At 39.0% G+C, this 14,006-nt stretch overlaps 1 protein-coding gene across 1 annotated transcript in view; it reads right to left on the bottom strand.

Moving 5' to 3' along the window:
* pcca (propionyl-CoA carboxylase subunit alpha) overlaps positions 1 to 14,006 on the bottom strand; it is a 458,281-nt gene that overhangs the window by 414,078 nt on the left and 30,197 nt on the right. The window contains exon 4 of the mRNA XM_073028749.1: positions 11,259 to 11,327. Within this exon, the coding sequence (XP_072884850.1) occupies positions 11,259 to 11,327 (69 nt within the window). The remainder of the gene's footprint in view (positions 1 to 11,258; positions 11,328 to 14,006) is intronic.

The raw sequence follows: 14,006 nt of genomic DNA, 5'->3' as shown, positions 1-14,006 counted from the left end.
CAGAATGCCCAGGGTTGATTATGCTAGCTGGTTTATCAAAGCAGAGAAAATAAAATGTATTTCAGAAAATAGCAGGACAAAAGTCATTACACTGAAAAAGCAGGTACTGATTTACCTGAATATTTTAATTCTTCTAATAACCTCTTTCAATATTATTGTAGTTAAAGTGAAATGTCAGGAGGAATGAGGGGCATTGTGATATGGAGAGAATGCAGAAGTTGGGGTTGTTCTCCTCAGAGATCAGAAGGTCAAGGGAAAATTTAACACAGATATTCCATATACTGAGATTGAATATTAGCATCAGAATGCACTGCCTGAAGAGACACACACACATAAATTCATTAGTTGTAGTAGTAGAAAGATATGAGAAAAGGAAACTATATAACTCCACAATTTACTGTGAATTTTCTTACAATCAAATATTTCAGCAAGTTCTTTAATTTATCAGACAGTAGGTGGTGAAACGAAACAAAATTATTTTCCATCTCACACATGGAGCACACTAAAAATTACTTTCCGTTTCTTCCCTGTGTTTTCAGTTGTAGAACAAAAATCACTCCAAAACATAAAAGTCTTACTACAAATAATCTAATATCAAATTTTTATTTTTTATTAATTCACAGGCAAGACTATTAAATCTAATACATGACTGTAAAAATCTAATACATGACACATGGCATTCTGACCAAGCATTCATTACAAGCATAAATATTCTTTTAGTTGCAATTAGAAATTAAGTTTAAATGTACTTTGATTTACTTAGAGCTTTCTAAATTATTACTGCACTAAGTAGCACAGTTGTTCCTCCATACATTTTATCACTGTTTTGGATTAGCACCCTGATGCTCAACTGAAAACATCTGTACTGTAGATTAAAAGCTACAATTACATTATTTCTTCACAGTATGTCAGCCACTTTATTATAAAGAGTAGCAAGTATGTAAGTGAAACACAATGCACAACTTTTTCCAACATAAATCATCCTTCTCTATCTTACACATATCACTAAGCATTCAGCTAATTAGAAAATTAGCTAATTACAGACTATTGCTCAAAGCTACACTGAAAGCAAAAAAAACCAGAAAACAGGGATTAAAAAGCACCAAAATTCATCTGAGGCTTAGTTGAAAACCCTCATCTCAGGAGTCAGAATGTTGTGGATCACACCTCAATCTAAAGGCTGAGGGAATACAGCATTGTTTGAGATGGTGTGCTTTGGATAAGACCAGTTCTGATATATTACAAAAAATAACCCTATGACATCATGTTATGTTTAGTGACATTTCAAATATTTATCCTTAAATCAACATTACTATGCAGATTGCCTAGTCATTATTTCATGGTATGTTGGAGTCATATATCAATTTTCGATCTGTATTGTATTCTGTGTTACACATTTATGTTAATTATGGTAGTCACATGGGTCGGGGGAGTGGTAAAAGTGAAAAGGTTAGTTATGCTTTGCCTTTGGGGGGGGTCAGTCTATTTTGGGTAGAGTCAAGGGAGTGAGCTTGGGGTGATATCTTTTTTTGTTGACTGTTTTGTATGTTTAAGTTTAAATTCACTTGAATAGGCTTAAATACGTTGGAACTTTCTTGAATACATTTCAGAATACTTGGTTTAAGTACATTTAATATGCTAAGACTGTCTATTTTGTTATATCGCTAGCTTTAGTTTCATCAGTTTTTAAAAATTACTTCAAAATAATTTCGTTAGTTACTTAATAAAAGATTGTATGTATTCTTCGTCTTTGGAATCTTGTTGCTTGGATTGGATAGTGGGTCATACAGGATCAACTCCTCCCCCTGCGTTCCCCCCCCCCCCCCCATGCTTAGTCTCTTAAGCAATGTTGGTTTGTTCAAGTAGCCTCTGCAGGCTGCTTATGAGAGCTGACTGCCCACTTCTTAATCTCAGAAATGACTACTTCAAAAAATCATTGGATGGAAAGTACTCCCAGAACATAAGAAATCCACATTTTTCTTTCTACAAAAATTGTACCCTGGTGTTGGAAGCGTTGCATTGCATTTGTTTATAGTAATTATGGGTTTCAGTGATAAATGTTAGTGATTTATCAGTGAATAACATTAAACTGAATCTGTTTTGAAGTTTCTGAACTAAAAGTTCACAAAGGATGAAGAGTCACAATGAAGTTCCATCATGCATGGATTCCACAGGTCTCTGAACACCTCACTACAAAATAGCTAATTTCGCTGCTAATCTTAAAGTGAAAATTTTCAGTTGTTTAATCTGCCAGAGGGATTGTCAACAGCTGACCTCGTCATCAGCCAGAGTCTCCACACATGCATTTCCCAACCACATTCACCACATGAAAATTAGGAAATGCATAACGCATTTCTCTCCTTCCCTGTTCCAGGAAAACTAAAGCCAATCAGCTCCCTCCCAACATAGTCGAGGTCAGCAAAACTCGGGGGGGGGGGGGGTTAAATTTAAAAATATACATACTTTTATGAATCCTTTGAAGTCCAATTTTTTCTTTGTAGCACAAGTGGAAAATTAGGCTAATGTCACGTTGTTGGAAAATCTTGTATTCTGACAACTTCAAGTTCAGAAGTATTTAATTGGCTGTAAAAAAAAGTCAGGACGTCCTGTGGTCAGGAAAAGGTGTGATATAAATACGTCCTTTTTTCCAAAGAAGTCATACCCCCTACAGTATCGAATTGTAGGTGTAGATTAATGATAATCAAACTGAATGGCAGACCAAACTCAAGGAGTCGAGTGGTCTGAATCCACTCCCATGATTGCAAAATCATTTCAAGATGTTTGGGTCCGAATTCTCAATTCTTGATTTAGAATTAAAAATGCAAATGCTATACATGAAATTTGGTGACCAATACTGGAAAAGTATTTTAATCTCACTGAGCTAGATAGAGAAAATTCTGTATAGCATCCCAAATTTAAATGTTTCTTCTTGAAGAATAATTTTAAAATATTCCATGATTATTTATTAAATATAGGAAGTACATATTTTGTACATTTGTGGATTTGCATCTTCAATATTTCAGAGATTTTTTCCAAGAAAAAGGCAAAACTTTTTGAAATACTTTTTGTAGTCTACTTTTTCCCCTATCGAAAGTAAAAATAGAACAAAATAGAACAAAACAGAACAAAGGGCTGTGCACCTGTATTTTGTTGAGTATCAAGGAAATGTACAGATACTATATCCTTCCTGCTAAAAGTTCAGCTATTCCTACAATTGAAATTGTCAGAGTAAGGTATCCTGTGTGTCAACAAAGTTAGAAACTTTCCTCCTCATCTCTTCCATTGACATATTCAAAATAAAATTTACAATAACCCAAAATTCCATCTCAAAAATCATTTCTGCTTTATTATGTACTTTTATCAGGAATAAAAACAACAGACAACCCATTGTTCATGAAGTGCAGCTTTAAAAAAAATGTCAGATTCACCCAAGGAATGCTGTACACACGATTTCTCCAGCATTAAGATGCATCATTCGTCTTGAAGAAAATATTTTGAACTTTGATGCCCTTTTCTATGTGAAGACTTTAGAGGAACAAGAAAAAGCCTAGTCTGGCTCCAGAATCAGTAGTTACACAATTTCAGTAAGATGTACCTATTGGATTAAATGACTAAAAAGAGAGCAAAGAGGACAAGCTGTGGTTCATTTGCTTGTCTGGCATCTATATACATTCTTCAGCCTGAGTGGCTTTGCTATTTCTTCACTTATGGCTCCATTCATTGCTATCTTATTAATCAAATGTCTTGCCTCCTCAGTGGTACTGCTGATGCTGATGAGGTGACTTATCTTCTGATTTATTTACATGTACATCCATTAAGCTACAAAAAAAGAAAACAGAAAAAGTGCTCCAACCTTGGCTAATGGAAGTTAAAAAAGAGCATTAGTTCAAAGGCCTATTATGTAACCAAGAAGGTACAAAAATGCTGGAGAAACTCAGGTCAAGCAGCATCTATGGAAAGAATAAAATGTTGACACTTCAGGCTGAAACCCTTCATCAGAACTGGAAAAAAAAGATGAGAAGTTAGAGTAAGAATATGGGGGGTGGAGGGGTGGAAGAATCACAAGGTGATAGGTGAAACCAGGAGAGGGGGAGGGGTGAAGTAAAGACCTGGGAAGTTGATTGGTGAAAGAGATAAAGGGCTGGAGGAAGGGGAATCTGATAGAAGAGGGTTGAAGACCATCGAAGAAGGGGAAAGAGGAAAAGCACCAGATTGGGGGGGGGGCAGGGGGGTGATGGGCAGGTAAGGAAAAAGGTGAGGGGGAAATGGGAATAGGGAATGGTGAAGGGGAGGGGGTACAGTTACAAGTTTGAGAAATCAATGTTCATCCCATCAGCTTGGCAGCTACCCAGATGAAACACAAGGTGTTGCTCCTCCAACCTGAGTGTGGCCTCCTCATAGCAGTAGAGGCAACCATGGACTGACATGTCAGAATGGGATTAGGAAGTAGAATTGAAATGGGTGGAGATCCCGCTTTTTCTGGCAGATGGAGTGTGGGTGCTCGGCGAAGCAGTCTCCCAATCTACATCAGGTCTCACTGATATACAGGAAACTACATTGGGAATACAGGATACAGCTGATGACCCAACAGACTCACAGGTGAAGTGTCGCCTCACCTGGAAGGACTGTTTTGGGCTCTGAATTTAGTCAGTTTGAACATTAGGAGAATTCAGCAAAGGTGGTCCAAGGTCTACTGAGGAAGAAAACAACAGTTAAAAAAAATAATAAAAACAAAACTAAATTTCTATAGATCTGTGAAAGAGCAAAAAGATCATCCATAGTTAAATGTGTGTCCTATACAGCCAGACAAAGGAAAAATTATACTAGGGGAAAAGGAAATTGCTAAGAAATTAAAGAAAAAGAAAATATTCCTAGAAACAGAGGTGATCTACAAAGACTGAATGAGGAGCTCAAAGATTTAGTGCAAGTAAAAATAAATTTACATTGGAGAAATTATTTTTTAACAGAAAGGTGGCAAATCTTCAGAGACCTGATGACCTGCATCGTAAACATTTGGAGGTGAATTAACTGGCTCCTTAAGTCAGGATACCAGACCTGGATACAGTATTAGAGATGTAGTCTCGCCAGGGCACCATAAAATTGCAGCAAGCCACAGTTAAACATTGAGAAATCACATTCAGTAGTTGGCACTGCACTTTAAGAACACACAGCAGCACAGACTCAGCAGAATTATACAAGGCCAAGTCTCCTTTCAATAGACTAGTATGAAATGATCTAATACGAATGTTTAAGATTAAAAATTGACAGATGGAGAAATATTGGCACAGGCGAGGGAGAAGCAAAAAAGGACAGAACATTTAACAGCCCATTAAGAGCTGAAACATGTACCATTTAAACAACAACTATCCCAAAGCACTTCTCAGAAATGTTTAAAATATTGACATCAAGTGAAGATATAACCAAGGGCTATTTTCTCTTATTTATTTGGAATATGTAAGCATCGGAACAATTCAAGATACCTTTATAGTCCATCTTTAATGAATTTAGATGACATGTAACAATGAAACCATATATCCAACTGCCACATTCCTTTAGGTGAAAGTACTCCCATAACAGTCTCAACTACCTAACATGGGTTCAGGACCCCATGGGCAAGGAGTGGAAGAAGAAAAGGCAGAAGAGGAGTGCACTGAGAGAGAGTGGGGGGGGGGGGTGCAGAGAAGAAATATATAGTTTCCAATCTGATGACGTTTGATATGAAGCAATAAATGTTCCCTTTCTTCAGAATCTGTCTAACCTGTGGAGTGCTTCCAGCACTTTTTCCAAATAAACTTAACTGATTACTTGGGCATGGAACTAAAATCGAAAAACAAACACAAATTTCACTTCATAAAAAAAGCTCGTTACTCTCGTGAGACAAATTTGAAAAAGGTATGCATTATTAACCATATGTTACTGACAATGCTTGACCATTAGCTTCAGCTTACTCACGTGATACTTTATGTGCATACGCTACCAGAATTGGAAGTCAGATTAAGCTCAATTTTATCTGCTCTAAGTCATTCCAGGTTATACCAGATCTCTGTCAGTGATGTACAAATAATAGCAATATTTAGGACATGGGGCAATATAACCTTACAGAAGGTTCTATTTAGTTCCAAGCCAAATTGTACCCCTTCCCGTCCTATCAAATCTCCTTTCCTGCGACCTCACTGAAAGCCTTGTCATTACATTCTAACTTACCACTTTATTAAGTATAAGAATGGAACCTAATAGTGGTGTGATCTTCTGTAGCTGTAGCCCATCCACTTCAAGAAGGTGTTTCACCCACAGAACTGCTGCTCACTGGATGTTTGTTTTTGCACCATTCTCTGTAAACTCCAGAAACAGTTGCGTGTGAAAATCCCAGGAGATCAGTATTTTCTGAGATACTCAAACCACCCCGTCTGGCACCAACAATCATTCCACAGTCAAAGTCACTTAGATCACATTTCTTCCCCATTCTGATGTCTGATCTCAGCAACAACTAAACCTCTTGGCCATGTCTGCCAGGTGATCGGCTGATTAGATATTTGCATTAACAAGAAGGTGTACAGGCATAGCTAATAAAGTGGCCACTGAGTGTATGGAAAGTGAACATCCATATACAGAAAACAGGATGCAGAGCCTTCAATCTACAAGCTGTACCAAACACAGCAGAGACTTTCAAATGGACAACCACACTCCTCAATCTGTCCTGGTTTGTTAAATGGACTGGAGATCAGAGTATTTAATGCCTATACAAAAATCAAGCCACTAAAACAAAAAGCAATGACTAACACGGTGTCAGGTCTGCTTGCTTATTAGTAGTGACTGGCTAATTGAGTACTGCTCTTTACTAGCAGATCACTAAAATAAATTCAACATATCAGTATAATTCACACTAATGATTCAATACAAAACTCAGCTCGAGTCCAGTTACTTAGAATCAAGATGACTAGACGGTTCAATGTTCTCACATCAAGGTGCAATCTCATTAATGACCAGGGCAAAATAATGAATCAGTCTTTGAAGACATTATCACACAGAAAGAACAGACAGTACCCACTCCCAAGTACAGAAATTAATCCTATAAATAGGGGTCATTCATGTCATTGTCCATTAATGAATGCATTCAGGAAGTGGTTTTCGTATCACACTCCGAATCTTGAGAAAATGGAGGAGCCCACACACTTACCTTTGAAAAAATGCAGCCAGCCTTCCTGCAAACCAACCACATTTTGGAAGCCACGCTGTTTTGTACACGGAACAACTCTCCATTACATTATGCACTGGCATGAACTTCATAACATTACTAAAGAAACAGCTTACATTTATAAAATGCCCTTCACAATTTCAGGATGTCTTAAGGTGGATTACATCTATCTGCTGTAAATAATTTAAAGTCCCACAAAGTACAAGATGATAATGGCCAGATGATCTGTTTTTGTAGAGTTTGTTAAGCAATAATTACCAGCCAGAACACAAGGCACTTCCCCTACCACCACTTCAAAATAGTGTTGTGGAAATGTTAATCTGCAACTACTGTAAATTTGCAAATGAAGCCCCGTTCTGCATTCCTTCCTAAATACTGCACGTCCAGTAGCACAACAGTCCTTCAGTACTGCCCATCTGAGGGTGCAGCACTTCCTCAGCACTACACTGGGAGAAACAATCTAAACGTGCGTGAGAATAAGTGTCATTTACAACTGCAAAAGCTTACTGATGTTCAACAAGTTTCAGGAGGCCAGCAAACTCCGAAAATCTAGAATAAAGGATTCAGAAATATACTTTTTGGTATTATTTATTTGCATTTGTGCAGTTTGGCTTCTTTTATACATTGGTTGTTTGTCAGTCTTTGTGTGTAGATTTTCATTAACTCTATTGTATTTCTTTGTTCTACTGCAAATGCTTGCAAGAAAATGAATCTCAGGGTCTCTCAATATGATGACATATACATTGATAATAAATTTACTCTGAACTTTGAAATATCAGATTTTTAAAAAATCAAATGTCTACATGAAAAAGCCGGCATCAGCAAACAATGCAACCGAAGGCAACATCCTTCAAACAATTCACGAAACTACTTTTTTTTTTAATTACTACTTCTTTTCAAATATGATTCTGTTACTATTGAAACAGGTGCTCTACATTTTGATGGTGTGTTTCAGGGCCGATAGAGCAATCTGGCAATTTGCGTCTCCGAGGGAATTCAGTGAGATTTCAAGTGAAAGGCACGGCCTGGAGGCCAAAAAGCCTGGCAACAAGGCACAAGCCTATAAATCGACTCCAGTTCTTGCCGATCTTGACAATTAAAGTGTTGAGGAAGATTGAAATCAATGAGGATGAGAGTGGAAGGCAAGCAGGTGTTCAGCACCACCTGCCTGCACTTGACCTGTCTTTCTCTCTCTCGCTGCAGCTGGATGAAGGTGCCTGCGTGTGACCAGTCGCTCTCTCTCACTCAATGCTGCCAGAGGATGGTGCCGGAGTCTTGGGCAAAGTTTAATCAATGTGGTTTGTGGCTTGGACTCTGTAGTTCATGTTATAATGTCTTTCTGGTTTCTCCTTTTTTAAAAATAACTATGTGAGCAATTTTGATCGGGACTGACTGGCTCTGCAGTCAATGAACGACACAGCACTAAACTGAACAGAACTGATCTAAACTGAACATTCCTAGACCATTTCAATGACCTTGTCTTTTGTTATTTTATATTCTGAGTTTTTCTCTCGCTTCTTGTGTTTTGCTTGATTTTTATTTGCATGTGGGGGTGATGGAGTCTGATGTTTTTCTTTAAGTGAGTTCCATGGGTTTCTTGTTTCGTGGCTGTCTGTGGGAAGATGAATCTTAGGGTTGTATATTGCACACATCCATCAATAATCAATGTACTTTGAATCTTTAGGTAAACTATCGGGAGCTGGCAGCAACTGAAACTTTATATTTCTTCCGTAACTTTTGTGCTTGGTTGGCTATTCTTCATTTCTGACCATCCCTTGCGATCCAGGATGACTTGCCTCCACTCCAGCTCTGACATAACTATTGAAGTCAATATGGGGCCAGAAGTGGTTGAGTAAGAGTCTGACCTGACAGCTAGGTGTGTACTGTGTGAGCTGATCCACTCCTCCCACCAGTTGTCTTGGGTTCCTATGTTCTCCTTACCCATGGACGCAAGGTCCTGAGCCTCATTGAATGCTCCTTTTCACAGGCCAGGGATTGCCAGTTATCACTACATTTATTTTTCCAATTAAACTTTGAGAAACTTCTCAACTATTTCCTTCAATCCATCTGGCATTCTCTTCCCTTGACAGAGCTCAAAGCTTAAAGTGTGTAATCAGGGTTTGCATGTTGGGGTGTTGGTCTGTGTTCCTGGCTTCTCATCTTTGATGTAATGACTTACAGAATGAAATTCTGATCGTCACTGAAATTTGGGTTGGCCCATTTGTGGCAAGAGTACCAAATAGTATGTAATCTATTCACCAACTTAAATGTAATAACAGTTCATCAGGTTTAATTTATTATGGTAGCCAATGAATTCATTCTCTTTCATTAAAGTATTACCTTTTTAATAAAAACAAAATTGACAACTTTAATGACCACAGACTCATTTCCCCAAATGTTCCCAGTACTCAGTTTCTCCATTTCCAAGCTCCACAGGAATAATGGCAGCATGCTCACGACACTCACCAAGCTCACTAATCCATCAACGCACTGCCCACTTCAGTCTATCATCCCCCACATCCTATATATTATCTTATTCCTCATTCCCATAGACCAAAGGAATTAGGCCATTCAGCCCACTAAGTCTGCTCTACCACTCCATCATGGCTGATTTATTATCCCTCTCAAACCCATTCCCCTGCCTTTTCCCTGTAACCTTTGACACCCTTACTAATCAAGAACCTATCTACCTCCACTTTAAATATACCCAATGACTTGGCCTGCACAACTATCTCTGGCAATGAATTCCACAGATTCAACCCCCTCTGGCTAAAGAGATTTCTCATTTCCTGTTCTAAAGAGAAGTCCTTCTATTCTGAGGCTGAGCCCTCTGGTCCTAGACTCAACCACTATAGGAAACATCCTCTCCACATCCACTCTCTCTGTGCCTTTCAATATTCGATAGGTTTCAATGAGATTCCCCTACATTCTTCTAAACTCCAGTGAGTACAGACCCAGAGACATCAAACTTCCTCATATGCTAACCCTTTCACTCCCAGAATCATTCTTGTAAACCTCCTCTGAACCCTCTCCAATGTAGCACATCCTTTTAGATGAAGGAGCCCAAAACTGCTCACAGTACTCCATGAAGTATGAACAGTGCCTTATAAAGACTTAGCTTAACACCCTCTCTTTTATATTCCAGTCTTCTCAAAATGAATGCAAACGTTGCATTTGCCTTCCTTACCTCTGACCCAAAACATTTTGACGCTTTAGAGTGACAAGCCCTTCAAATACTTCCAGTGATTCTCAACACTGCCATTTTCCTGTCTGCTTCTAAAACATTGTAGCTATCTCTATTGCGCCTGTTATAATACACGCCAACAACCAATTTTCTGGCTCTGTAGATAGCCCTCTCTTCACTACTCAAAGGGTGAAATCTCAACAAAGATTCATAAATCTACATTGACATTCTGGGCAATACAGAATGACCACTGCACCAGAGGTGCTTTCCAAAGAAGAAGTATCACAAATGAATACAGAAGATTCCACAGCACCATCAAGAAGATGGAATTTTTCCTGGAGCTGACACCAGTAATTATCCCTCAATCAACGTCTTAAAATTATTTAATCAATAGAGTATTGCTGTGTGCAAGACACTAATGGGCCGATGACATCCACCCCCTACATTACTCGTGTTATGATTCTTCAATAATAAATCATTACTAGGAAGATGCTGTGGGATGCCAGGAAATTGTAAAAGGAGTTTTTTAAGTCTCACTTTGTCTCTACTTGTTCCACACTAAGTATTGAGTTTGCACTCTGCAAAGCATCTAAGTAGCTTTTAATTCATCAAGCAAACAAGAGAAATATCAGTTGCTATACTTTTGAAAGCTATAGAATTTCTCACTGAAATTTCTACATGTATAAAAATCACAAGTTAAAACATCTAATATGGATTAGGCAGTGTCCAGTTATTCAAAAATCAAGACTACAGAGTTGCTTCTAAGCAAAATGTAATCCCATTTAATTAATTGTGCTGTGTGTTATAAGAGCACAGCCTATTTTCACTAATCTACAATGCTGAGCAAAAAAAAAGGAATACCGGTAATTAGTTACTTACAGCATTGGCGTCCACATCACTGTGAATTGCAACCGTCTTTATCCCCATCTTTTTGCAAGTCTTAATGATCTGCAGAGCAACACAATATTTCTAAGTAATAGAATAGTACAGCACATTACAGGCCCTTCGGCCCACAATGTTGTGCCGACCCTCAAACCCTGCCTCCCATATAGCCCCCCACTTTAAATTCCTCCATATACATGTCTAGTAGTCTCTTAAACTTCACTAGTGTATCTGCCTCCACCACTGACTCAGGCAGTGCATTCCACGCACCAACCACTCTCTGAGTGAAAAACCTTTCTCTAATATCCCCCTTGAACTTCCCTCCCTTTACCTTAAAGACATGTCCTCTTGTACTGAGCAGTGGTGCCCTGGGGAAGAGGCGCTGGCTATCCACTCTGTCTATTCCTCTTAATAACTTGTACACCTCTATCATGTCTCCTCTCATCCTCCTTCTCTCCAAAGGGTAAAGCCCTAGCTCCCTTAATCTCTGATTAACCCATACTCTCTAAACCAGGCAGCATCCTGGTAAATCTCCTCTGTACCCTTTCCAATGCTTCCACATCCTTCCTATACAGAGGCAACCAGAACTGGACACAGTACTCCAAGTAATGCTTTTAATGAAAAAATTTTTCAGACAATCCAAATCTACAGAATTCTGCTGAACATTTATTCTTTTCACCCAATGGTTCCACTCAACTCCAAAAACCAATGGTACTGCACTTTGGAAGGACAAACAAAAGTGGAACATACAAGGTAAATGGTAGGACACTGAGGAGTGCAGTAGAACAGAGGGATCTGGGAATACAAAAATAAAATTCCCTAAAAGTGGCATCACTTGTAGATAGGGTTGTAAAGAAAGCTTTTGGTACATTAGACTTTATAAATCAAAGAACTGAGTATGAGTTGGAATGTTATGGTGAGGTTGTATAAGGCATTGGTGAGGCCGAATTTGGAGTACTGTGTGCAGTTTTGGTCACCAAGTTACAGAAAGGGTATTAATAAGGTTGAAAGAGTGCAGAGAAGATTTACAAGGATGTTGCCGGGACTTGAGAAACTGAGTTACAGAGAAAGGTTGAATAGGTTAGGACTTTATTCCCTGGAGTGTAGAAGAATGAGGGGAGATTTGATAGAGGTGTATAAAATTATGATGGGTTTAGATAGAGTGAATGCAAGCAGGCTTTTTCCACTGAGGCTAGGGGGGGAAAAAAAAACAGGACATGGGTTAAGGGTGAAGGGGGAAAAGTTTAAAGGGAACATTAGGGGGAGATTCTTCACACAGAGAGTGGTGGGAGTGTGGAATGAGCTACCAGTTGAAGTGGTAAATGCGGGCTCACTTTTAACATTTAAGAAAAACTTGGACAGGTACATGGATGAGAGGGGTTTGGAGGGGTATGGCCCAGGTGCAGGTCAGTGGGACTAGGCAGAAAAATGGTTCGGCACAGCCAAGAAGGGCCAAAAGACCTGTTTATGTGCTGCAATGTTCTATGGTTCTAAGGTAACTTTAACTAGTGTAGATGGCTTCCTATTATAGCTGAGAGGAAGAATGGCCAAGATATCCTGACAGGGTGTACCAGACCACAAGTGTCCATCGTCAGATGAGTGAGTGGTACAGGACTGATGTGCACATTGTGGGTCGACGTTCGTTGAATTTTCATTTACCAACTTGAGGCAGTGACTCGAGAAAAGAGAACAAAAGGGAAGCAAAGCACACAGAAGGCAAGAATTACACTTAGTTAATAAAAAATCAAAGAATTAAACACCCGGGGGTGGCTTTAGCCCACTGTGCCCATGTCTGTCATTTGGAAGAGTTATCAAAGTAGTCCAATTTCACCATTCTTACAGAATTCCAAATAATTCTTAAGGTATTTTATTTTATCCATTTTTGGAAGTTACTAGTCATTGAATCAACTTCCACTGTACTTTCATAACCGAACTCAAGGCAACTCACAAGACGACAACAAAACACTGGAACAGAATTAAGCAATTCAGCCCAGCAAGTCCACTCCACTCTTTCATCACGGCTGATCCTGGATCGCATTCAACCCCATACACCTGCCCTCTAACCATATCCCGTGATGCCATGACCAATCAGGAATCTATCAACTTCTGCTTTGAATATACCCATGGACTTGGCCTCCACTGCAGTTTGTGGCAGAGCATTCCACGGATTCACCATTCTTTGGCTTAAAAAATCCTCCTTACTTCTGTTCTAAAAAGTCACCTCTCCATTTTGAGTTTGTGTCCTTCAGTTCTGGATACCCCCACAAAAGGAAACATCCTCTCCACATCCACTTAATCTAGTCCTTTCGACATTCAGTAGGCTTCAATGAGATCTCCATGCATTCTTCTAAATTCCAGTCAGTACAGGCCCAAAGCTGCTAAATGTTCCTCATATGTAAACCCCTGCATTCCCAGAGTCATCTTCATGAACCTCCTGGACTCTCTCCAATCACAACATGTCCTTTCTGAGATATGGGGCCCAAAACTGTTGGCAATATTCCAGTGCCGCCTGAACAGTGTCTTATAAAGGCTCAACATTATCCCCTTGTTTTTAATATTCTATTCCCTTAAAATAAATGCCAACATTGCATTTGCCTTGTCTACCACAGACTCAACTTGTGAATTGGCCTTCTGGAAGCCTTGCAGGACTCCCAAGTCCCTTTGCACCCCTCATGCTTGAATTTTCTCTCCATTTAGATAATAGTCTGTACAGAATTCATCATACGATTCCTAACACTACATTCC

This window comes from Hemitrygon akajei, chromosome 2 (assembly GCF_048418815.1).
Source record: "Hemitrygon akajei chromosome 2, sHemAka1.3, whole genome shotgun sequence".
Classification (NCBI taxonomy): domain Eukaryota; kingdom Metazoa; phylum Chordata; class Chondrichthyes; order Myliobatiformes; family Dasyatidae; genus Hemitrygon; species Hemitrygon akajei.
Note: the sequence above shows the minus strand (reverse complement) of the source record. Positions and strands in the feature narration are given on the sequence as shown.